Source organism: Rhinoderma darwinii, chromosome 2 (genome assembly GCF_050947455.1).
Source record: "Rhinoderma darwinii isolate aRhiDar2 chromosome 2, aRhiDar2.hap1, whole genome shotgun sequence".
NCBI lineage: Eukaryota > Metazoa > Chordata > Amphibia > Anura > Rhinodermatidae > Rhinoderma > Rhinoderma darwinii.
In genome coordinates this window covers 149,088,805-149,112,848 of record NC_134688.1, presented here as the reverse complement: position 1 = coordinate 149,112,848, position 24,044 = coordinate 149,088,805, and the positions used below count along the sequence as shown (strand labels likewise).

The 24,044-nt window shown below is 40.8% G+C and overlaps 1 protein-coding gene across 15 annotated transcripts in view; it reads left to right on the top strand.

The window, feature by feature from the left end:
* MYCBP2 (MYC binding protein 2) overlaps positions 1-24,044 on the top strand; it is a 291,950-nt gene that overhangs the window by 108,543 nt on the left and 159,363 nt on the right. For all 15 annotated transcript variants that reach the window (XM_075852355.1, XM_075852367.1, XM_075852366.1 and 12 more), the window contains 7 exons: positions 4,013-4,166; positions 4,517-4,689; positions 4,800-4,925; positions 5,010-5,137; positions 5,235-5,326; positions 15,460-15,594; positions 21,215-21,298. In XM_075852355.1, the coding sequence (XP_075708470.1) occupies positions 4,013-4,166; positions 4,517-4,689; positions 4,800-4,925; positions 5,010-5,137; positions 5,235-5,326; positions 15,460-15,594; positions 21,215-21,298 (892 nt within the window). The remainder of the gene's footprint in view (positions 1-4,012; positions 4,167-4,516; positions 4,690-4,799; positions 4,926-5,009; positions 5,138-5,234; positions 5,327-15,459; positions 15,595-21,214; positions 21,299-24,044) is intronic.

Below are 24,044 nucleotides of genomic sequence, written 5' to 3'. Positions count from 1 at the left end.
ATAAAAAAAGTGATTTTATTGTGCAAAAGCTGCAATACATAAGAAAAACTATATAAATTTGGTATCGCCGTAATCGTATCGACCCACAGAATAAAGCTAACATGTAATTTAGGGCGCACTGTGGATGGCGAAAAAAACCCAATAAAAAACGATTCCAGAATTGCTTGTTTTTGGTAATTTCCTTTACAAAAAAATGAAATAAAAAGTGATCAAAAAGTCGTAGGTGTTCTAAAATGGTACCAATAAAATCTACAGCCCGTCTCGCAAAAAACAAGCCCACACACCGCTCAATCAACTGAAAAACAAAAAAGTTATGGCACTAGTAATGCGGTGATGAAAAAACATCTCAATGCCCAGGTCGGAGGGGGAACATTCCTTCAGTTTCAGGGCCCTAATATTTAGGAACTAGGAAGGGACATATCACATTGGCAGGAAACTAGGGTGCCCGTATTATACCAGCGCAAAACTTTCCCAGCAATATTTCCCAAACTACGAAGGAGAAAAAGTCCCCAAAAGGTGCAGAGCGTTACAGAAGGGGGATAAGAAAGAAAACCGTTTATCAGTGTGACACCGGCCTGTGCATAACGGATCGCTTCACAGCGTAACACACACCTATGCATAATTGTATTATTTACCCCATTATTATACCCTCTTATTATGCCCTGATATACTCCGCACAGATTACATATGCCCGAACATTATAAACGGAAATACCAGCAAAACCCCAAACAGAATTATTACCAAGCAAAATCCATGCTCAAAATGGCGCTCTTTCCCTTCTTAGCCCTACAGTGTGCCCAAACAGCAATTTATGTCCACAAGTAAGGCATTACCATACCCGGGAGAACCCGCTTAACAGTTTATGGGGTAAGATTCTCTAGGGGCACAACATATTGTGCGGTGAATGGGCAGATCAGTGGAGAAATTGCAATTTTCACTTTGCACCATCCACTGCGTATTCATTTCTGAAAAACACTTGTGGAGTCTAAATTCGCACTACACCCCTTGATAAATGCCTTTAGGGGTGTAGTTTCTAAAACGGGGTCACTTTTGTTTGGTACATCAGTGGTTTTGCAAATGCAACATGGCATCCGCAAACCATTCCAGCAAAATCTACGCTCCAAAAGATAAATACTGCTCCTTTTCTTCTGAATGCTCCCATATACGTAAACAGCTGATTATAACCACATATGGGGTGTTACCGTACTCGGGAGAAATTACTTTACAAATGTTGGGGTGCTTTTTCTTCTTTTTTCCTTGTAAAAATGAAAAATGTTGATCTAAAACTACATCTTGTTGGAAAAAAAAAATGTTTTTCATTTTCATGGCTTAATTCTAATTCAGCAAATAACCTTTGGGATCAAAATTTTCACTATACCCCTAGATGATTCCCAAATGGAGTCACTTTTGGGAGGTTTCCACTGTATTAGTACTACAGGGGCTCAGCAAATGTGACATGGCGCCCAGAAACCATTCCAAAATCCAAATGGTGCTAGTTCAATTCTGAGCCCTACCGTGTGTCCTAACAGCCGTTTATGACCACATGTGGGGTGTTGTTTTACTCTGGAGAAATTGCTTTACAAATGTTACGGTGCTTTGTCTCCTTCAGTCCTTGTGGAAATGAAAAAAAAAATACCTACACCTACATTTTATTTGAAAAAATTTAGATTTTCATTTTCACAGCCTACTTCCAAAAATTTCTGCAAAAAGCCTGTGGGGTCAAAATGCTCACTATACCCGTAGATAATTTCTTCAAGGGGTGTAGTTTCCAAAATGGGGTCACTTGTTGGGGGTTTCCACTGTTTTGTCCCCTCAGGGGCTTTGCAAACCATTCCTGCTAAATTTGAGCTCCAAGAGCCAAATGGCGCTCTTTCCCTTCTCAGCCCTGCCGTGTGTCCAAACAACCGTTTATTACCACATGTGGGGTATTATTTTACTCGGGAGAAATTGCTCTACAAATGTTGTGGTGCTTTTTCTACTTTAGTTCTTTTGGAAATGAAAAAAAATTGGCTAAACCTACATTTTATTTGAATAAAAATGTAGATTTTCATTTTCATGGCCTAGTTCCAAAGATTTTTGCAAAAAAACTGGTGTGTCAAAATGCTTGCTACACCCCTAAATAAATTCCTCGAGGGGTGTAGTTTTCCAAATGTGGTCACTTTTGGGGGGTTTCCACTGTTTTAGTTCCACAAGACCTGTTCAAAGCTGACATGGTGCCTAAAATATATTCTAATAAAAAGGAGGCCCAAAATCCACAAGGTACTTCTTTGCTTCTGAGGCCGGTGCTTAAAGGGAATGTGTTGCCAGCAAAACATGTTTTTTTTTTTTTAATTAAACATTTAGTGTGTAGGTGATTAAACATTGTTCAAATTTTTTTTATTTTTTTCACGAGTCAGGAAATATTATAAATTAGATTCTAATTTATAATATTTCCCATTGCTGGTCACTAGATGGAGCTATTCCCAAAATTGCAGCATTGCATGTGGTAAAGCAAACACATTGCTTTTTGCTGCAAAATTGGGAAAAAAGCACTCGCTCTAGTGAGCTCTGAGAATCCCCCCCTCCTTTATCCTGGCTAGTGCCGGGATAAACGAGGGGATTGAACGGTCTAACCTCCTACACTGTGTGTCGCCATTTTTTGAGCTAACACACAGTGTAGTAGGTTTACATACAGTAATAAACACACACAAACACGAACATACATAGAAATCTCTTACCTGCTCCTGCCGCCGCGGCTCCCTCCGGCCCGTCCGCTCCGTCTGCTGCCGCTGGTCCAAGTGCACAAGTCCGCAAGTGGGGAGCGGCGCATGCGCATTTCCCACACAGACGGCGTACACAGAAGTGGAAGGGACGGGACCCGTTCGCAGTCCCTATGGGACTGTGGCTGCCGTATTCCATGTCTGTATGTGTCGTTAATCGACACATACAGAAATGGAAAAAAAAATGGCAGCCCCCATAGGGAAGAAAAAGTGAAAAAATAGAAAAAAGTAACACACAAACACACAAATAAATAAAAACGTTTTTAATAAAACACTAACATTAAACTGACATGGAAAAATTTTTTGTGGTGACACTGTTCCTTTAAGTCCAGTAGCACGCTATGGCCACATGTGGGATATTTCCTAAAACTGCAGAATCTGGGCAATAAATATTGAGTTGCATTTCTTGGGTAAAACCTTCTGTGGTACAAAAAAAATGGATTCAAAATGAATTTCTGGAAAAAAATAATGAACTTTGTAAATTTCACCTCTACTTTGCCTTAATTCCTGCGCAAGGTCTAAAGGGTTAAACTTTCTAAATGCTGTTTTGAATACTTTGAGGGGTGCAGTTTTTAAAATGGGGTGACTTATTGGGGGTTTCTAATATCTAAGGACTTCAAAGCCGCTTCACAACTGAACTGGCGCCTGTAAAAATAGCATTTTTACATTTTCTTGAAAATGTGAGAAATTGCTGCTAAAGTTCTAAGTCTTGTAACGTCCTAGAAAAATAAAATGATGTTCAAAAAACGATGCCAATCTAAAGTAGACATATGGGGGATGTTAATTAGCAACATTTTTGTGTGGTATAACTGCCTGTCTTACAAGTAGATACATTTAAATATAGAAAAATGCAAATTTTTGCAATTTTTCGCTAAATTTTGGTGTTTTTCACAATTAAATACTGAATGTATCGGGCGAATTTTGCCAGTAACATAAAGTCCAATGTGTCATGAGAAAACAGTCTCAGAATCGCTTGGATAGGTAAAAGCATTCCGGAGTTATTACCACATAAAGTGAAACATGTCAGATTTGAAAAATGAGGCTCTGTCAGGAAGGTCAAAAGTGGCCAAAGAGGGAAGGGGTTAAAAGGAAAGTAGCAGCAATGGATTTATGTTTCTAAGAAATGTTGTACTATTTGTCTTACGCTATACATCACAATTGCAAGTTTGATAAGAATAGCGCAGAATCCCAGTATAAAACCAGTTCCCACATTATGTGCAAAGAATGGAATTGTATCCTCTCTAATTCTGCAGGTCTAGTGCCGGCTTCTATGACTGAACCTCCACCATTCAAATGCCTTCTGATTAATAAAGTGGATGGAAGTTGTGCTACTTTTAATGATTCTGAACAAGAGGATCTTCAAGGGTTTGGGGTGTGCTTGGACCCTGTCCATGATGTGATTTGGAGGTATGTTAAACTATCAGCAAAACAAATGTTTTATGTATTTTTTTTTTCAGGATTTTTTTTTTCTAATAAGCAAATGTAAAATGAACACACAAAAAAAAAAAACGTTCCAAGATAGGTCATGACTTGTTTATTGACCACTCAAAAAAAAAAAAAAAAAAAGCCGGGGGGAAAAATGCCTCTACCTCTCATTGAAAGCAATGGAGGGAGATTTAGGGCATTTTCTGCCGCGGTTTACGGGTCAAAATCAGGGCCTTCATTGTTTTAGAATTAATCCTCTGTTCATTTGTAGCTATATATTGACATTGCATAAAACAGTGGAGAGCTGTGCTCAATTCTACAATTTGTTATAGATTTCAGACGGACACCAGAGAGTTGTGGTGTTATAATGCAGTCATTGCCGACTCTAGACTTCCATCAGCTCCTGACATGCAATTAAGATGTAGCATACTAAGCCCAGAGCTGGCACTTCCTACTGGACAGAAAGCAGTAACCACCCGATCACATGCAGCTTTGCATATATTGGGTAAGTCACTGTGTCTTGTGTGAACAGTTCCAGCTATTTAAATATGTTTACATTTTCTTGCCATGTGATTTTAGTTTTCATTTGCTCATCACGTTTTTTTTTAATTTCAGGATGCCTCGACACGCTGGCTGCAATGCAAGACTTGAAGATGGGTGTCTCGAGCACCGAAGAGGAAACGCAATCTGTGTTGAAAGTTTATTCCAAGGAAGATTACAGTGTTGTAAACAGATTTGAAAGTATGGCTTATTTCTGTATTTATTAGCAGAAAAAATTCAAATATTTGGCACACAGCTGTAAACGCCTGCTTGTCGCTTCTTCAGGTCATGGTGGTGGCTGGGGGTACTCGGCACATTCAGTTGAAGCTATTCGTTTCTGTGCAGACACAGACATCCTGCTTGGAGGGCTGGGTCTTTTTGGTGGGAGAGGTGAATACACTGCAAAAATAAAGGTAAGTTGTCATTTGGCCTTTTCCGATGTCTACTGTAGCTTTCTTATGCAAACAGTGTGCTTTGTTGTTTTTTTTGTTTTTTTTTTTCACTTTTTAGTTGTTTGAATTGGGGTCTGATGGAGGTGACCATGAAACAGATGGGGATCTACTAGCTGAGACTGATGTTCTTGCATATGACTGTGCAGCCAGGTGAGTTAATCTGTTAATTTCTAAATCACACACATCTAACTGTATCCATTGCAGTCTATTTAGACTAGATACGATTTTTTGGTTTTTCTCAATAGCAGTATATTATCAGTACAAATATAATTGTCAGTTCCGTACTTTAACAGGCTAATAAAATGTTCCCAACACCCCCTTAACCTAGCACTTAACCACATGCCACCTCTTACTCTCTTTATAGAAGAGTAATGCCCAGATTTTGTACACCAGCATTCTTTAAGAAATCACTGTCTGCAGGCAGTAGGTCTGGGAGCTACGTTCCATAATACCTTACCATGGCATCACATTACAAGATGCTGGATTGCCTCAGATGCAGGTTTTAAGGTGCCCATACACATTACATGAACGCTGGCCGAATTTGCCAATTTTGGTGGAACAAGTTGACCATCTAATATATAAGGGTGTCCTCACTCTCCTCCAGAAGGCAGCTGTCCGGAGAAGGGGGATCGGGCGTGTTGGATTTCAACTTGCCTGATCTTTTGTACTCACTGGAGATAAGCCACCGCCGGGTGTGTATGGCCTTAAATAGAGATATTGGTGTTGTTATTATTGCCACCCAATACGTAAATTGGCCCCTGTACTGTCAGGGCATTCCTGGACATGAAAAGGGGCACTGTCCAATCAGCTGTGGACAGCGTCAGAGCAGCTTCTGCTGTGATCTCTTGCGAGTGCAGTCTTCTTATCTTTGGCTGACCGGAGCTGCACACACGCAGCAGTGATCCACAGCACAGATGATGCTGCCGCTGAGAAGGAGATCTCTTCCTCTCTCCCGCTCCTGCCAGCCAGTGATCAAAAGACTGTGATCTTGCGAGAGATCACACAGCAGAAGCTGCCCTGACACTGTCTGCAGCTGGTTGGACAGTGTCAGAGCACTGACTATCACGCCCCCTGCCCTATCAGTGTCCAGGAATCAGACCGGTAATTCAAAGTGCTGGGTCTGTGCAGCAGTGCGTATTATATGGCTCTGTTCACACCAGTGTCATGGCTTCCGGTAATGGGAGCCGTGATGCTGTGACATATCCATCGTACAACCGATCCAAATGGTGACCAACGAAATCCATTGACTTCTAATAAGATCCGATGGGGATTCGTTAAGATTTCCCTCCTTTTAACAGTAAGAATAGAGCTGCATTCTTGGGTGGTTTTACAACAAACCACTTCCATTGGTTCAGATTTGCGAACGTTGTCTAAGGTTTAGACTGCGTAAGCATAGATCGGGCAGTAAGAAGATTATCCATGGTTTACAGCATTTTACGAAATTTTCTAGCCGCTAACACACTAGTAAATCTGCCCCTTTGTGCCTAATATTTTATTGAAAAATCCAACAAAACAGTGGCGTTTGACATTGTGATGACCGATGATAATTCACATGGGGAAACTTGTTTCCAACACCGTTTCCCTTTTAATCAGTTCAGGCTATATCCATTGATAACCCAGACATTGAAGGGGAAAGTTGTCTGACATTCCACTGTCACTTTCTGTTGTCATTGCAGTACTATGACGATTTATTGAGCATTACACATGACCGCCACAGTGGTGGAATGTTATACGTGGCGCAAGATGACATGTCGTCATACTGTGGTGACAACATGGAACATATAGGGGAACTCCAGTGACTTTTCTGAATTTAAGTTTATTAACCCTTTAACGCACTTGATGTAAGTGCGCGTCATGGTGCAGGGGGAGAAGTATGGAGCGCCTCATACGCTGCGGGTGCCAGCTTTGTTACAGCGAACACCCGGCACTAACGGCCAGGTACAATGATCGCTCTGTACCTGGCAGTTTAAAACCTCAAATGCTGTCACTCGCGACCGCGGCACCTGAGGCGTTATAGAGAAGGGCTGGTCCCCTCTGACAGCTCATCGTCGCCCCCACAACGCGATCGTGGGGTGCCGTTCGTTGTCATGTCAGCTCAGCGGGCTAATAAAGGCCCCCAGGACTGCCTTCACTCTGCCTCTGTTAAGCCCTGCCAGTGCTTAACAGAAGCTAATAAAAATGACTATACACTGCAATATGCGTACTAATAGATTGTGCAAAAAAAAAAAAGTTAAATAAACTTTTTTTATTAGTGACATTTATTTTTTTTATTTAAAAAACAAAACAAAAAAAAAACAACAAACTTTTCCTAATTTTTCCCCTGAAGTAAAGAATAAACAAAATTGGTATCGCTACATCTGTAAAAGTTCACATTTTTACAATATAGCGCACGGTGAATGCCTTAAAAATAAAAATATAAAACGCTAGAATCGCTGTCTTTCGGCCAACTTAGCGGTGAAAATTTTTTTAAGAATTGATCAAGAAGTCATATGTACTAAAAATGGTTCCAATAAAAACCACCGCTCGTGCCACAAAAAATAAGCCCGTACGCCGCTCAATCGACGACTAAATGAAAAACATGGCTTTCAGAATATTTACAATTTATAAAAAAAATTCTAACAAATTGTTTTTTCTTTTAAAAAAAAAAAAGAAGTTAAAACGTTAAAAAAACAATATAAATCTGGTATTGCCGTAATCGTATTGACCAGCAGAATAAAAAAATTGCAGTTTTTACCGAACGGTGAAAGACTTAAAGAGGCTCTGTCACCAGATTTTGCAACCCCTATCTGCTATTGCAGCAGATCGGCGCTGCAATGTAGATTACAGTAACGTTTTTATTTTTAAAAAACGAGCATTTTTGGCCAAGTTATGACCATTTTTGTAGTTATGCAAATGAGGCTTGCAAAAGTCCAAGTGGGTGTACTTTTACTAGCTGGGCGTTCTGATGAGAAGTATCATCTACTTCTCTTCAGAACGCCCAGCTTCTGCCAGATCACGCTGTGACGTCACTCACAGGTCCTGCATCGTGTCAGACGAGCGAGGACACATCGGCACCAGAGGCTACAGATGATTCTGCAGCAGCATCGGCGTTTGCAGGTAAATCGATGTAGCTACTTACCTGCAAACGCCGATGCTGCTGCAGAATCATCTGTAGCCTCTGGTGCCGATGTGTCCTCGCTCGTCTGACACGATGCAGGACCTGTGAGTGACGTCACAGCGTGATCTGGCAGAAGCTGGGCTTTCTGAAGAGAAGTAGATGATACTTCTCATCAGAACGCCCAGCTAGTAAAAGTATTAAAAACGCCCCGATGTACGCACATAATACACGCCCACTTGGACTTCTACTTTTAAACACACCCACTTGGACTTTTGCAAGCCTCATTTGCATAACTACAAAAATGGTCATAACTTGGCCAAAAATGCTCGTTTTTTAAAAATAAAAACTTTACTGTTATCTACATTGCAGCGCCGATCTGCTGCAATAGCAGATAGGGGTTGCAAAATCTGGTGACAGAGCCTCTTTAAAAACGAAACCAAAAAGAAAATTTAGGAATCCATTTTTTCCAATTCCACCCCACATAGAATTTTTTTGCAGCTTCCCACTAAATTATATGGTAACAGTAAATGGGGGAGGAATTCTCCAGCTCACCAATTCTGTGTCCGAGCCCAGACAGCGCACATATCCTCATGGCAACACACGATGAAGATCAAAGGCAGAAAAAGAAAATTGATCCAGTGCGGAGTTTAAAAGAAAATAATCCAATTTTATTCCAAATGTATTTAGTCCATATACAAAGGGGTGGAATCTTGAACCAGTAGGACTTTTTACATCCAGCTCTGTTGCATTATGTCTTAGGGTATGTTCACACGACAAACTAAAAACTGCGGTAAAATACGGAGCTGTTTTCAAGGGAAAATGGCTCCTGATTCTCAGCCGTTTTTTAAGCATCGAGCACGTCTTGTGCCATTTTTTTTTTTTTTTTGTGCTTTTTGCGGCCATTTTTGGAGCTGATTTTCTTTTGACCCAATGAAAAATGGCTAAAAACGGCTCAAGACCTGACATGCACTTGTTTTTACGGGGCGTTTTTTTACGCGCCATTTTTTCAAACTGCTACGTAAAAAAAAAGCCCCGTCTGAACGCAATGCCGTTTTTCCAATTGAAATCAATGGGCAGATGTTTAGAGGCGTTCAGCTTCCATTTTTCTCAGCTATTTTTCAGGGCGTGGTATGTTTTTGTATGAGTATCTTTTTGCTGGTTATAATTTCTTTTATTGTTTTCTTCATTTGTGCCTAACCATTGTTTCACACAGTTTGAAGTTTTTGCACATATTTGCTTTATTTGTGCACTTGCCCTTCTAGGTCCCACTGTACCTGATATCCACTATAAAGAATCTAGGGTGGAGGTTGGAGTTGTCCCTTGAGTAGGGGCGTTACTCGACTAGGAAGGGTGACCTGATTGGGTATACCAGTTGTTTGTCCTGTTCTCTCCACTCCATGAACAAAAAAAAAAAAAAAGCCCTCTCCCCTCGCCCTAATTATTTTTTTGCATCATTATTTGGAGGGATAATAATTTTCCATTTTTTTTTTATCCCAATTTCTTAAAGGTTACATTTTACTATGTAATATTTTGATCAGCTGATTTCTCTGTAACAAAAATAAAGTAAAAGTTCCAATTAATAAAATAAAAAATCTCCCTTATAAACGCCTTTTCTTATTAGAAAAAATAAATAAATTATGCATAATTGGTATCGCCGTGTCCGTAACTGCCTGAACTATAAAAATATAATCCTATTAATCCCGCAAAAAAACAATACCAGAATCACTATTTTTAGTCCCTTCAGCTCCTAAAAAATGGAATAAACAAGGATCAAAAAGTCCCATGTACCCAAAAATGGTACCAAGAAAAACTGCAGTTTGATACGCAAAAAACAAGCCCTCACACCGCTTTCTGGATGGAAAAATAAAATGGTTATGGCTCTTAGAATATGGCAACACAAAAACTAAATTATTTTTTTTTAACGTGATTTTATCGTACAATCACTGTAAAACATGAAAAAAAACCTATAGAAATATGGTATCGTCATAATCTCATCGACCCGCAGAATAAATTGAATGTCCTTTATAGCCCACGGTGAACGCCATAAAATACAATAGTTTTTACGGCCTAATTCCACTAAATTCAGCAAGTAACCTTTGGGATCAAAATGCTCATAGGCTTTCTATTGAGTCCGTACACCGATGCATTTATTTCCAGAAATAGCCAAACAGGCACGAAGCAGCTGAGCGCTCACAGGAGCGCTTCAGCTGCTTCGTTCTAGCGATTGGTGGGGATCTCAGTGCTCGGACCCCCACAAATGAAAACTTCGGACATGTCACTATGACATGTCAGAAGTTTATCGAACGTTTAGCTACACTTTAAATCAACACATTCTGAGAGCCATAACTTTATTATTTTTTGAAGGACGAACTGTAGTTTTGGTACATACGACTTTCTGATCACTTTTTATTACATTTTATTTAGATCTAAGTTGACCAAAAAACTGGTTTTGGAGTTTTAAATTCTTTATTTCTTAGGGGGTTCACCGTGCGCTATAAATTACATTTTACTTTATTCTGCGGGTCGGTACGATTACGGCGATACTATATGTATATAGTTGTTTTTTGTTTTTTTGCAGCGTTTGCACAATAAAATCACTTTTTTATAAAATATATTTTTTGTGTCACCATATTCTGAGAGCCATAACTTTTTTTTGTTTTTCAGTCAAAAAGCTGTGTAAGGGTAGAAAAACACAGCATAAACACTGCGGATTTTCCACAATGGATTAATTGTGGAAAATCCGCAGCGTATTACAGTAGCAGCAGTGTGGGTGAGATTTCAACAAATCTCGTCCCCACACTACGATAAATATCCGCCCAAAAATAAATTAACCCTGCAGTGCGGTTACTTCAACCCCAGCATGTCAATCAATTCGGTGGATATGCCGCTCTTCTGTTGCGGGTTTACCCATTGAATTCAATGGGGTGCTTAAACCCGCAACAAAGCAGTGTGTTGCGATATTTGCTTCGGAATCACAGCGATGCGCCGTAAAAATCGCAAGTAAGAAAAAAAAATAATAATAAAGTTATACTTGCCCAGAGTTCCCTGCTTCTCCAGTCCGGCCTCCCTGGATGACGTTGCAGGTCATGTGACCGCTGCAGAGTCACATGGCCTGCAATGTCATCCAGGGGGGCCTGACTACGTGCCGAGAAGAGGGAGGGGGTAAGTATTTTTTTATTTTGTTTTTTTCCGGCGCCGCTTCGGAAATTGCACCGAAAAAACGCATCACAATGTGGTGCCATTTTCCCGACGGCATTCCCTGCGGTGTTCAGTGCAGATATGCTTAGCAGCTTAATGCAGTGTATCCGCACTGAATACTTTGTGTGTGTTTCTACCCTAAGGGCTCTTTTTTTGCGGGATGGGTTTTAGTTTTTATTGGTACGATTTTGGGGTACATGCAACTTTTTGATACATTTTTTATTCTATATTTTGGGAGGGGTGGTGACCAAAAAAATAGTGATTCTGGCATAGCTTTTCTGTTTTTTTTCTTTGCCATGTTCACCGTGCGGAAAAAATAACAGTTGGGGTCGTTGTGAACCCGGTGATATCAAATGTTTACTGTTTTTTGGTTTGTATTTTTTTAACATTTTCATATTTTTTCCTATAATAAAAGACTTCTTATTGTCTGGCCTCCGATTGCCATGACCGCCATCGGCAACCCCCACAATTGCATGGGGGCTACCAATGTGCTACAAACCCCCTAAATGCGGTGATCGCAATCGATCACCGCATTTAAGAGGTTAATTGCCAAAATCAGTGACGATGAGCCGCTGATCGGCAACACAGAATGTCAGCTGTCGGGGACAGCTGACTTCCCGGTGCACGCGGTCACCGACTGTGTTCACCGGGAACCGCACAGTAACTGTACGTCCTGGTGTGCTAAGACACTGGTCTCCAGGACGTACAGTTGCATCGTGGTGTGTCTAGGTGTTAATATGGCAAATACAATCAGTGTACAAACTTAATAATTCAACTACGTGCTGTATTTTTAATTCCATTTAATAGATTCTCACTGTAAAATAATCTTTGTGTATTCTCACTGTTTTCTCATCCTTTTTAAAGGGTTAATGTTTATTTAAATTAATAACTGCAAGTTTCCTATACTTCCCCCGATGATGCAGCGCAGCTGCTTCGCAGGCCCTCCAGGTGTTTTTTTTTTTTTACATGCGGGGAGCACGTGACCGACACAGGCAATCGGAAGACTTAGCGGTCATGTGTTGTATTTCTGGTGGCATGTCCGCATATAAACAGTCACAGGGTGCTGTTGGAGCATCAGCTCTGGATTGTCAGGGGAAAGGATAGGCGAGGACTTTTGCAGCAATTGGTAAAAAACAAAAACACACATATATATATATAATCATATATGTAGAAGAAATCCCACAGCACTGCAAAGTAGAAAAACAAGTGATTTATTCAGTCAAAACAAGCTGCAATGTTTCTGTCCTGTTATAGGACCTTTTTCAAGCATAGTGATACAACAATGTGTGAAGCATATAAAGCAAGTGTCTCATTAACATGAGTAGTAATCAAAACAAAGTGTAATCAGATATTGCACTTCTACATATAGTACAAAAAAGGCATCAAGTACAATAATATAGTAGTGTTAGCGAAAACATGACCGTGTAAGGCTGGGTTCACACACAGATTTTTGCAGGCTGAAATCCTGCCTCAAAATTCCGTTTTGAAGTTTGAGGCAGATTTTCCTCTGCCTGCACGCAGATTTTCATGGCGTTTTTCGCCCACGGCCATTGAGCGCCGCGGGCATAAAACTCCGAGAAATATGCTTTCTCTGCCTCACATTGATGTCAATGGGAGGTCAGAGGTGTAAACGCCCGAAGATAGGGCATGTCCCTTTATTTCTCCCGCGAGACGGTTTTACCGCTCGCGGGAAAAAGACGCCTCCGCCTCCCACTAAAATCAATGGGAGGCATTTTCGGACGGTTTTTTACAAGTTTTGCGGCACGGTTTCCGCGTCAAAAAACTCGTCAAAAAACTCTGAACATACCCTAGTCCGTACATATAACTTTTTTAAAACAAGCCTGTATAAGCTTGATTAGTGCTAGATTAAAAATGCAACAATGTGTGTAGGGGTAGAGAACACGGGGCCACTCACCAACCCAGCAAAAGATATGCAAATCTATCATGTAGAGTATCCACCCATAAACAATGGAATGTCAGACAACTCGGCGTTCTCCATATTATACTGCGCATGCTCGAATATAAGCCGGAAGCATAATGTTGCCTACATGCTTCCGGCTTATATTATGGCTTGAAAAAGATCCCATAGAGACGGATCGAAACGTTGCCTGCCTGGGGTGAATAAAGACACCACTTTTTTTCACCAATTTCCTTGGAGTGCTGCCTCTTAATTTTTTGGGGATTATATAATATATCCTATATATCATCATATCTATCTATATATCATCATATCTAATCTATATATCATCATATCTAATCTATATATCATCATATCTAATCTATATATCATCATATCTAATCTATATATCATATCTAATCTATATATCATCATATCTATCTATATATCATCATATCATATCTATTTATATATCATCATATCTATCTATCTATGTCATCAGATCTATCTATATATCATCAGATCTATCTATATATCATCAGATCTATCTATATATCATCATATCTATCTATATATCATCATATCTATCTATATATCAGATCTATCTATATATCATCAGATCTATCTATATATCATCAGATCTAATCTATATATCATCAGATCTAATCTATATATCATCAGATCTAATCTATATATCATCAGATCTAATCTATATATCAGATCATATCTATCTATATATCATCATATCTGTCTATATATCATCATATCTGTCTATATATCATCATATCTGTCTATCTATATATCATCATATCTATCTATCTATCTATATATCATCATATCTATCTATATATCATCAGATCTATCTATATATCATCAGATCTATCTATATATCATCAGATCTAATCTATATATCATCAGATGTAATCTATATATCATCAGATCATATCTATCTATATATCATCATATCTGTCTATATATCATCATATCTGTCTATATATCATCATATCTGTCTATCTATATATCATCATATCTATCTATCTATCTATATATATATCATCATATCTATCTATCTATATATCATCATATCTATCTATATATCATCAGATATATAGATAGATCTGATGATATATAGATAGATCTGATGATATATAGATAGATCATCAGATCTGTCTATATATCATCAGATCTATCTATATATCATCAGATCTATCTATATATCATCAGATCTATCTATATATCATCAGATCTATCTATATATCATCAGATCTATCTATATATCATCAGATCTAATCTGTCTATATATCATCATATCTGTCTATATATCATCATATCTGTCTATATATCATCATATCTGTCTATATATCATCATATCTGTCTATATATCATCATATCTGTCTATATATCATCATATCTATCTATCTATCATCATATCTATCTATCTATCTATATATCATCATATCTATCTATCTATCTATCTATCTATCTATCTATCTATCTATCTATCTATCTATCTATCTATCTATCTATCTATCTATCTATCATCATATCTATCTATCTATCTATCATCATATCTATCTATCTATCTATCATCATATCTATCTATCTATATATCATCATATCTATCTATCTATATATCATCATATCTATCTATCTATATATCATCATATCTATCTATCTATATATCATCATATCTATCTATCTATATATCATCATATCTATCTATCTATATATCATCATATCTGTCTATCTATATATCATCATATCTGTCTATCTATATATCATCATATCTGTCTATCTATATATCATCATATCTGTCTATCTATATATCATCATATCTGTCTATCTATATATCATCATATCTGTCTATATATCATCATATCTATCTATATATCATCATATCATATCTATATATATATCATCTCTATATATATCTCTCTATTTGAGTCTGTTTCCATGGATGACTGGAAGTTACTCTCCTGTGATCAGCTGCATATGTTTCATCAGCTTATTGTGTAGAGCTAATTAAGAATTCATGTCCAAGCGGAATAACAAATTGGACTACTTGACACTTGATTTTGTCTTCTACCCTAGAGAGAAATATGCTATGATGTTTGATGAGCCCGTCCTTTTACAAGCTGGCTGGTGGTATGTGGCCTGGGCTCGTGTGTCTGGTCCTAGCAGTGACTGTGGCTCTCATGGACAAGCCTCAATTACAACAGATGATGGGTAATTCTTGGTTTCATTCTTTTGATAGTGATCTCTTTAGCTATATGCCTACATTTTATCAATTATAATCAATAAATATATATTTTATTAATGTCCAAAGAGATACATGGTACAACAACTATTAGCCAAATAAAATATCATTGTGCATACGTTACCCATGGATCCCAACCCAGGATCGTATAATGTACAATCCCACCATAGCTGTCTAATGATAAAGTGCTACCGGTAGTAGTGCAAAGCATGGATACCTCACTGTTAGGAGAGAAACCGCAACACGTGTTTCAAACGTTGCTTCTTGTGGGGGCTCATTGTACTCTTGTTTGCATCAAGACGTGTAAACCTATTAATATTTAGTTGAGGCAATACGATTTTCACTTCTTGAAACCGCTTTTTTTAGTCCATATGCCCATATACACATGCGCTAAAATATGTAGCAATTTGTGCGGTGTCCGAGTAAAGCACCTTATGCTCCGATTAACACAGGGCAGGTTTATCCTTTTTGTTATGGGTTTTTCTTTTAGCCGAAGCCAGGAAGAATAGAATAAAACAGAGACTTCTTTGTTTTTTTATATTTACACTAAAAATGCATTTAAGACCCACCCCAGCAATATTATTTTTTATCACCCTCACCCCCACCCCCCTCATATCAAGGAATCCTGTCTAGGTGAATGTAGGGGGATTATTTTTATTGAGGTGGAGAACATTCACACATACTTCCCCGACTTCCCCTACAAGCGCCGAAAGCACTGCTTGATCTTGCATCATTGCCGGCCGGGGGCATAACTTTTAGTTCTTGCCTTTTCTGCAGCTTAGGCCACCAGTTCCATGACTGTATGCCCTGTCCAACTTTAATCATGGGATCTTTCCCGGCCTGTCGCATGAGTTGGTCCTCCCTGGTGGGGGCGGTACTCTGCAGTGTAGGAAATGGGAGCGTGGCTATCTCTTCAAATAAGCTTCTATGGGGTGGTTCTTTTCCCACAGTGTTGCTTGAAAGCAGCTCTGGTGCCGATAAGTCAGGACCGCTTCTGCCTTCTCCAGACTGCCATCTCCAGTGCTATACTCATCTACTCTATTCTCACTAGAGTTGCACTGCCTCCTCTACGGCCTTTGTGGGCGGTACACAGCTCTATGGGTCCCTGACGGCAATTTTTTTTCCATGTTTCCAGGGGCCATCGCTTTTGTTAGGTGGATTTCCCAAATGGCCTAGCTTCCCTTTTACACTATTAGTCTGTCCCTTTCTTGTCACATTTATTCACCTCGGGAAGACTCCATCAGGCAGCCAAACCAGATGGGCTTAGCAACGTTCTATGCCTGTGGCAGATATAAGAATTACCTCCTGCCAGCCTAACCTATTTTGCCCACAGTGCCTGCATTCCAGATCCTTCCATAATGCCCCCCCCCCCTCAGAATGTGGCACCCCCTGACTGGGAAAGGTCTTTCCACAGGCCCTAGCAGACATTTCCAGACTGTCCAATACAGAATTTGGGACGGCAAGCGCTCTAAACACTCAAACGAAAATTTCCACCAGGCCTCTTCCCTAGATGCCATGCAGTATGCTTCTTGAGGTAGGTCACAAAATAGACTCAGGAGGGCAAGGTACAAATTCTGGTTCAGTCTTGTTCTTCCCAAGGATCCTCAATTAGAACCATTACTGGAGAGGTTGTTTCCCGAGAAGATCAGTCTTTCCTCTAGGTGATCCTCTGGCTAAGAATCCGAACAAGAATCTCCGTTGACCGCTGCCATGTAGATTTTGATACGTGCTATCAGGGTCACCTTACATGTTGAGGACTCCAACACAGCCTCTCAGGAAGAAGTGCATATACATCTTCAAAGGTGCCAAAGACTGGTTTTCCCAAACCAAAGCGAGTTTGATTAAATATTATATAAGGAATTGAAACACATTGGCAGGCGCTTCGCTGTTTCAATGTATGAATACACCATTGCCTTTTCAGGTGGATTTAGTAGATCTGCTTATTTCATGGTTTTCTAAAAGCACTACCATTCCACTGGTAGGCGTAGCATCACTTTTTGATTCTCGACAAAAAGCTGAATTCCCAGGCCAAGTCTGCCTTTGTGGCAGCAGGTTCTCCCCTGTGACCAGCATTTGCCTCTGCCTGTGTTAGCAAGGCCTGTTCAGTATGGGCAAAATAACTTCACAGCTATACTTTAGGAGTGCGGCAGGAGGATTTAGCAGATTTTTGCAGCCAGAGCATTGACTAATTTTATAGATATCCAACATTCAATTTAGTTAATATCTTGGAAGGCAGACCATACTTCCAAAAAAGCCGTTGTTGGACTGCCTTTTGTTGGAGGCAGACTCTTCGGAAAATGTCTGAAGGGAACTTGTTTGAGAAGTTATTTCTTCCAACCTCCACTCCCCTCGGCATCTACAGTGTTCTCTCTATTCTTAAATGTTTCGGTCCTTTGATAACTTTTCCTCTCAGAGGTCATTCTCCTCCCAAAGGTCATGAAAGAGGTCTTGCTATTCCATGGACTTCAGACGCCCATCATACAAGCCTAAGCCTGCTTGGCAACAGCCTACCAGGCCCCAAAAGTAAGTTATGGTTCTAGTTCCTTAGTCAAAATGGTTTCAAGGAATCTACTCAAATCTCTTCAAAGTCCCCAAAAAGGGTGGATCAGTCAGAACCCTAAAAGCAGCTCTGTTCGCATTGAGGTTTCGCATGGAATCTGCCGTCAATGGTCGCATCTCTGGAATAGGGAGAATACCTTTCCTCCTTCTACGTTTCTGATTCCTACTTCCACATCCCTATTGCAAAGGCCCCACCAGCATTCCCTAAGTTTCGCTGGCAGTCCTCTGGATTTCCAGTTTGTCGCCTTTCCCATCAGGCTTGCCAAAAGTTTTTACCAAGGTACTGCAGACACTCAAGGCGCTCCTCTGCACCAGGGGAGTTGCAGTCATCCCTTACCTTGATGTACTCAAGGTAAAAGCCCCCTCCAGGGACGGACAACCTTTCTAGCCTCCACATCACCCTGGACACGTTGAAGAGATTCGGATGGATCAACAACCGAGAAGTCCTTGCTAATTCCAGCTCATTCTGGGAATGATTTTCAACACCAGAACAGCCAAAGTTCACCTCCCGCTGGACAAGATCAAGTTAATCTGAGCTGGGGTAGTTCTCCTTGCACAGAATTCTGCCTCTTCTATCCAATTCTGCATGCTGTTGGGCAAGATGGTGTCGTTCTTCGAGATCATTCCCTCCATGCAATTCCACTTAAGCCCTTTTCAGAGGACGATTCTCGTGCGCTTGGACAAGTCTCAGTTTACACTGGACACGTTGATTTTCCTGCCCTGTTTATCAGGAGTTACTCTGGTGGGAGGCATTGCCTGACATTTTTCAGGGATGGTCCTAACTTCCCCCTCCAGTGGTTTATCTAGTTTAATGCAAGCCTTTCCTGGTGGGGAGCAGTTTTTGGCCTCAACACCGTTCAGAGCAATTGGTTGCCAGAGGAGACAATCTTGCTCTTAATTCCACGGTGTTAATTAATTTGTAATATTCCTGGCCTTCTCCCATTGGACTTTACTTATCTAGGGTTGCCCAGTCGGAGTTCAGACCGACCACTCTATTGTGGTTGCCGATCTAAACCATCAAGGCGGCACATTGAGCTGGGTAGCACTGTTGAAGTCCTTTTGAATTCTCCACTGGTTAGAGAATCACGTGCCAACTCTGTCTGGAGGTCTGCAAACGATTTGTCTACTCCTGGTATGTAAACCATAGTCCGGTAAGGCTATATCCAGGGGAGAGGTCTCTTTACCTGAAAATCTTTTTTTGGATTTGCCAGAAGAGGCCGCTTTTAGACTTTGATGTCTTCGTGGCTTGTCTCAAGCACAAGGTCCCAGCCTACGAAATAAGGGTGCGGTTTCCCAAGGCCATTGTGGTCGACACCCTAGTCACTTTTTGGAAGAGGCTTTCTCTTTAACTCTTATCCGGGGGATACAGTTTGCTACTACCCAGAGTTCTCAAGAGAATCCAGGTAGAAGGCGATCCCAGTGGCTCTGCCCTCATCGGACCTGGTATGCCGACCTTGTCAATCTACTTGTAGACGCACATTCGCATCTTCATCTACAACACAACCTTTTTCCACTGTTCCACCCCACTTTACCTTAGATTCGTTTTTAATGCCGTGGATGTTGATGCTGCGGTTTTTAGAGCCTGAGGTCTCTCTGAATCAGTCATTCAAACAATGTTAAAGACCAGGAAAGCACAATTGGTCAAAGGGGTACCACTGTACGTAGGTTATTTCCATCCCATCGTATGTTCTATACCTCCGATCCTGTGCTTCCTACAATCATTTCTTAATCAGAGATTTCTCTTAGCTTCCCAGTGCCAGCCCCTTCAGGTCACATATTCTAATTGCCGGCTCTCTTTGCAAGAGAGGAGCATAGTCATCTTATTGAGGATGATGTAAAAAGCTCTGGTTTGGGCGGACTGGGGGCAGACCTATTGGGGATTTTAGCAAACCGGGTGGGGATTAGGCAGTAGAAACAAGAGCAAGGCATGACTGGATTTTTAGTTCCAAAGCGCCGTAGTACTGCCCTCAATCTGGAAGCGAAGAAGCCGCGATATGGGGGGTAAGGAAGTGCTAGTAATTTGTATTTATTAGGTAGAAAAGGAGGTAACAATAGAGAAGCATTTTAGATGTGTTTGGGGAGTATTTTTTTTTTTATTTTTTTTGGTGGTCTTCGGACAACCCCTTCAAGGGTCAGGTCCATCCTTTTTCAGCAAACACTGCCCTTTCAATCTCCAGTAAAAACCTTTCTGCATCCATACTGATGTTAGTTTGGGTCGCAAGGTGCTGGGGCAACTACGTTGGGCGGGTTGCATGGTTGCCCCTACAAACACTACGTTAGTAACTAAATAGTCTAGTGCCTGTCGAATGGGTATTGCCTGCCTTCGCCAGAGCCAAGACTTTTCCTACCTAGTGTCAGCCTCATAGAAGCCAGGACCTATACCCATAGTGCTGTCTCCCCAACGAATTCAACTAAAAAGGAATTTTACAATGAGTACAAAAGTCCAATGATTGTGGCTGCCTGCAACCACCACTTGGAGGAGTTTACTATATACATATTTTTTAGTTAAATGGCAGCCATACGCAGTAAGCCCCACCTAGTGCTTGATGTAATCCTCATGAATTTTCTCATTTAAATTGGCACTGCACTTTCAACAATCCTTGTATAAATCGATGAATAAGTGAAAACTGCTAAAAATTCAGAATGCAAGTCATATAATAACCAGAAAGTGTTATTCCTTATGTACACACATGACAGCTTACTCTGAAAAGTCATCTGAAAGTTTAGGAAGGTTTTAAATCTGTGGGAATGAAATCGGGATTTGGTCTTCTAAAACAGAAATTTGGATGTCAACATTATTCGAGAGAGATGAATAATTAGGCATATCTGCGGGGTACATCTTGAGAATTCAGAGCTTTAAAAGAAGTAGTAACCCTAGTGTGTTTTAGTGGAGCTTAATGTGTGAGTTTCAGGTTTTGTCTGTGGATTACATGTTGTGTTCAAGTTTTTTATCTTTACTTATGTGAAATACTTTAAAATACTAACTTTATTGATTACTTGCGACGCGCTTATTTTTTATTTTTTTTTCAGGGTTGTTTTCCAGTTCAAAAGCTCCAAGAAGTCAAATAATGGCACAGATGTCAATGCAGGTCAAATACCCCAGTTGCTATATAGGTAATATTTATATATATTTTTTTTCTTTGTCAAATGCTGTGTAGGAAATAAAGACTGATTTTCATAAATGAGGCTTCATACCTAAAATGTAACGTTTTCAATTTTCTTAAACAGAATAGCAATTATGTAGAAAAGGAGGGTGTTGGAGGGCTAGCCAGGAAAGAGTACTATTTATTAAAGCACCAGCACAGAGCGGTTATCTGTCAGAATAATCATGTGGGCAGAGTCTGAGCAACAGCTTAAAACATTCCAGTTCATTCCACCATCACCCTTAACACTAAATTGCTTCTATTCTGAAATAAACTTTGTGGACACCATCATCAAGAAACAGAACAATATAATCCGAGACATCACTTTTTACCAGAAGCCACTTGACCTCCAGACATATCTTAGATGGGAACCGTTTCCATCACACACACACGCGCACACATACTAATCTTACAGATCGGGACAAACCCTGTACCTGCCTTGACTGAGTTGTCCGCTTTAAACCATCCCTACTTGTTAGAAGGATCCCTAGCTGATCAAAAATTGTTGACCTGCTTAGCCCCCTATGAACTGTAATCTGACAATCTGTCAGTGTACAATTTCCCTGCAGCACCAACCCAGGGGCAATGAAGCATTACACCGTGCCCAATTATTTCAGTCGACGATCCATATACTACAGGACAGATCTTCCAGACCAAGAGGCGCTCTTTGTAACTGCTCTTCATTCTGGCCAACAGATAAGATTTCCCCCTACATTAACACTGAATTCCGTAATAGGACGTATCAAAATGGGTTGTCTAAACTGGAAAACCCATTTTTAAGAAACCTTTTTCAAATAAAAACTAATCCTGGCCGTTATCCAAGAACTATTGTTGAAATCCCAAAAGTTATTTTCTACAATACAAAACAAAGTCAAAATAGAAAACAATCTGACCCTTAGCCCTTATTCACACGACAGGGTTTCCCGGCCGGGTGACGGCCGTTCATAAATCGGCCGTCACCCGGCTGCATTAGGAACAATAGACCCCTAATGGGGCTATTCACACGACCGATTTTTTGACGGCCCGGGAAGCCTGGCCGTCAAAAAATGGGACCTGCCCTATTTTTGGCCGTTTACCCGGCCGCCCGGCTCCCATAGAAGTCTATGGGGCCGGGTAATACACGGCCATCACCGGAATGTGTCACGAGTGACGGCCATGTATTCCGTCCCTCGCACGCTCTCTCTCCTCCTCACAGTGCAGAGTGCATAGGAGGAGGGTCTTTTTTTGCTCCCTGTAGGAGTCGGAATCCCCAATCCACGGCCTGGGATTGGGGATTCCGCTACAGGAGAAGTGGGTGACTACACTGTCCATATATGGACACAGCGAAGTCACTCACTTCTGCAGCGGAATCCCCGACTCTAGGGCCTGGGATTCCGCTACAGGAGAAGTGAGTGAATACACTGTCCATATATGGACACAGTGACGTCACTCACTTCTGAAGCGGAATTCCCGACCTGTGGCAGGGAATTCCTCTCCAGGAGAAGTCAGTGACTACACTGTCCATATATGGACATTGAAGTCAGTGACTTCTCCTGGAAGGAGGGGGGGATGGGTGCAACCTACAGGGGGCTGGGTGGCATCGCCTGCAGGGGGCTGGGTGGCATCGCCTGCAGGGGGCTGGGTGGCATCGCCTGCAGGGGGCTGGGTGGCATCGCCTGCCAGGGGGGCTGTGGCATTATCTACAGAGGGCTGTGTGTGGCAACAAATTTAAATGAAATTCATCCGATTTCTAAAACGGGCAGGGAAAAAAACGAATGCAAAACGTGTCAAAATCAGCCGTTAAAAACGGCAACACGCCCCGGAACGGAATCGGAACGGATGCAAACCGGCCGGGAAAAACGGCCCAACACGGCCGATTTTATCGGCCGAAACTCGGACCCTGTCGTGTGAATGAAGCCTTACACAATACCGATCTGGGTGCGGCAAACAACTTAAGAAGTTCTGCAGCTCTTCCCAACATATAACCTCAAATAAGACAATCGGTGTGCTCTACCAGTTTCTCGTTGTATATAGAAAAGCAAGGCCGCCTTCTCCAGTCCGACTAACCATTGTCAATCCCGATAGTTTGGAATAGCATACTCTTGGGTGTTGAGAGAGCTGGTTTCCAAGTGAACTTTTTCCTATATGCGATTTTTACATCAACATGTTTGTGCGTATGAACAAAAACCCATGTATTAGTGTATTTTTTGGGACTACAATGTCCTCTTTCATTTTCAACTACAACAACTATCCATTTGTTAAATCAAGGATGCTATAATGGATTACAAGGATTGACAATGGTTTGTCAGACTGGGGGAGAAAAAGGCTGTTTCCTATATACACAGAGATACTAGTAGAGTGCATCGATTTTGTTTAACAAAACACGGGTACCTCTGGTAGTTACCTACAATTAATTTAAGATGCTGAGGGGAACTGCATCTGATAATACAGAAAGATGACCTTTTTGAACTTAATATTTCCGGACGCCCTCCTTTTTTGTTATTGGGAGGTCCTAATCTGGGAAATCTCATTGTTCGAAAGTCACTGTTGACTTCAACAGCGGTACAATTTCCCTGTAACCAGAGAATGTAAAACCTGTCCATACATAATGACGAGATAAGATTCCAAACACATCAGGGTGACACGATTTTAGTCACCTTCTCCTGCACTACTTCAAATGTAGTTTACCTAATCATATGTACTTCTGTCCTGCTTGGGTGTCTCCATGTAGCTAAAAC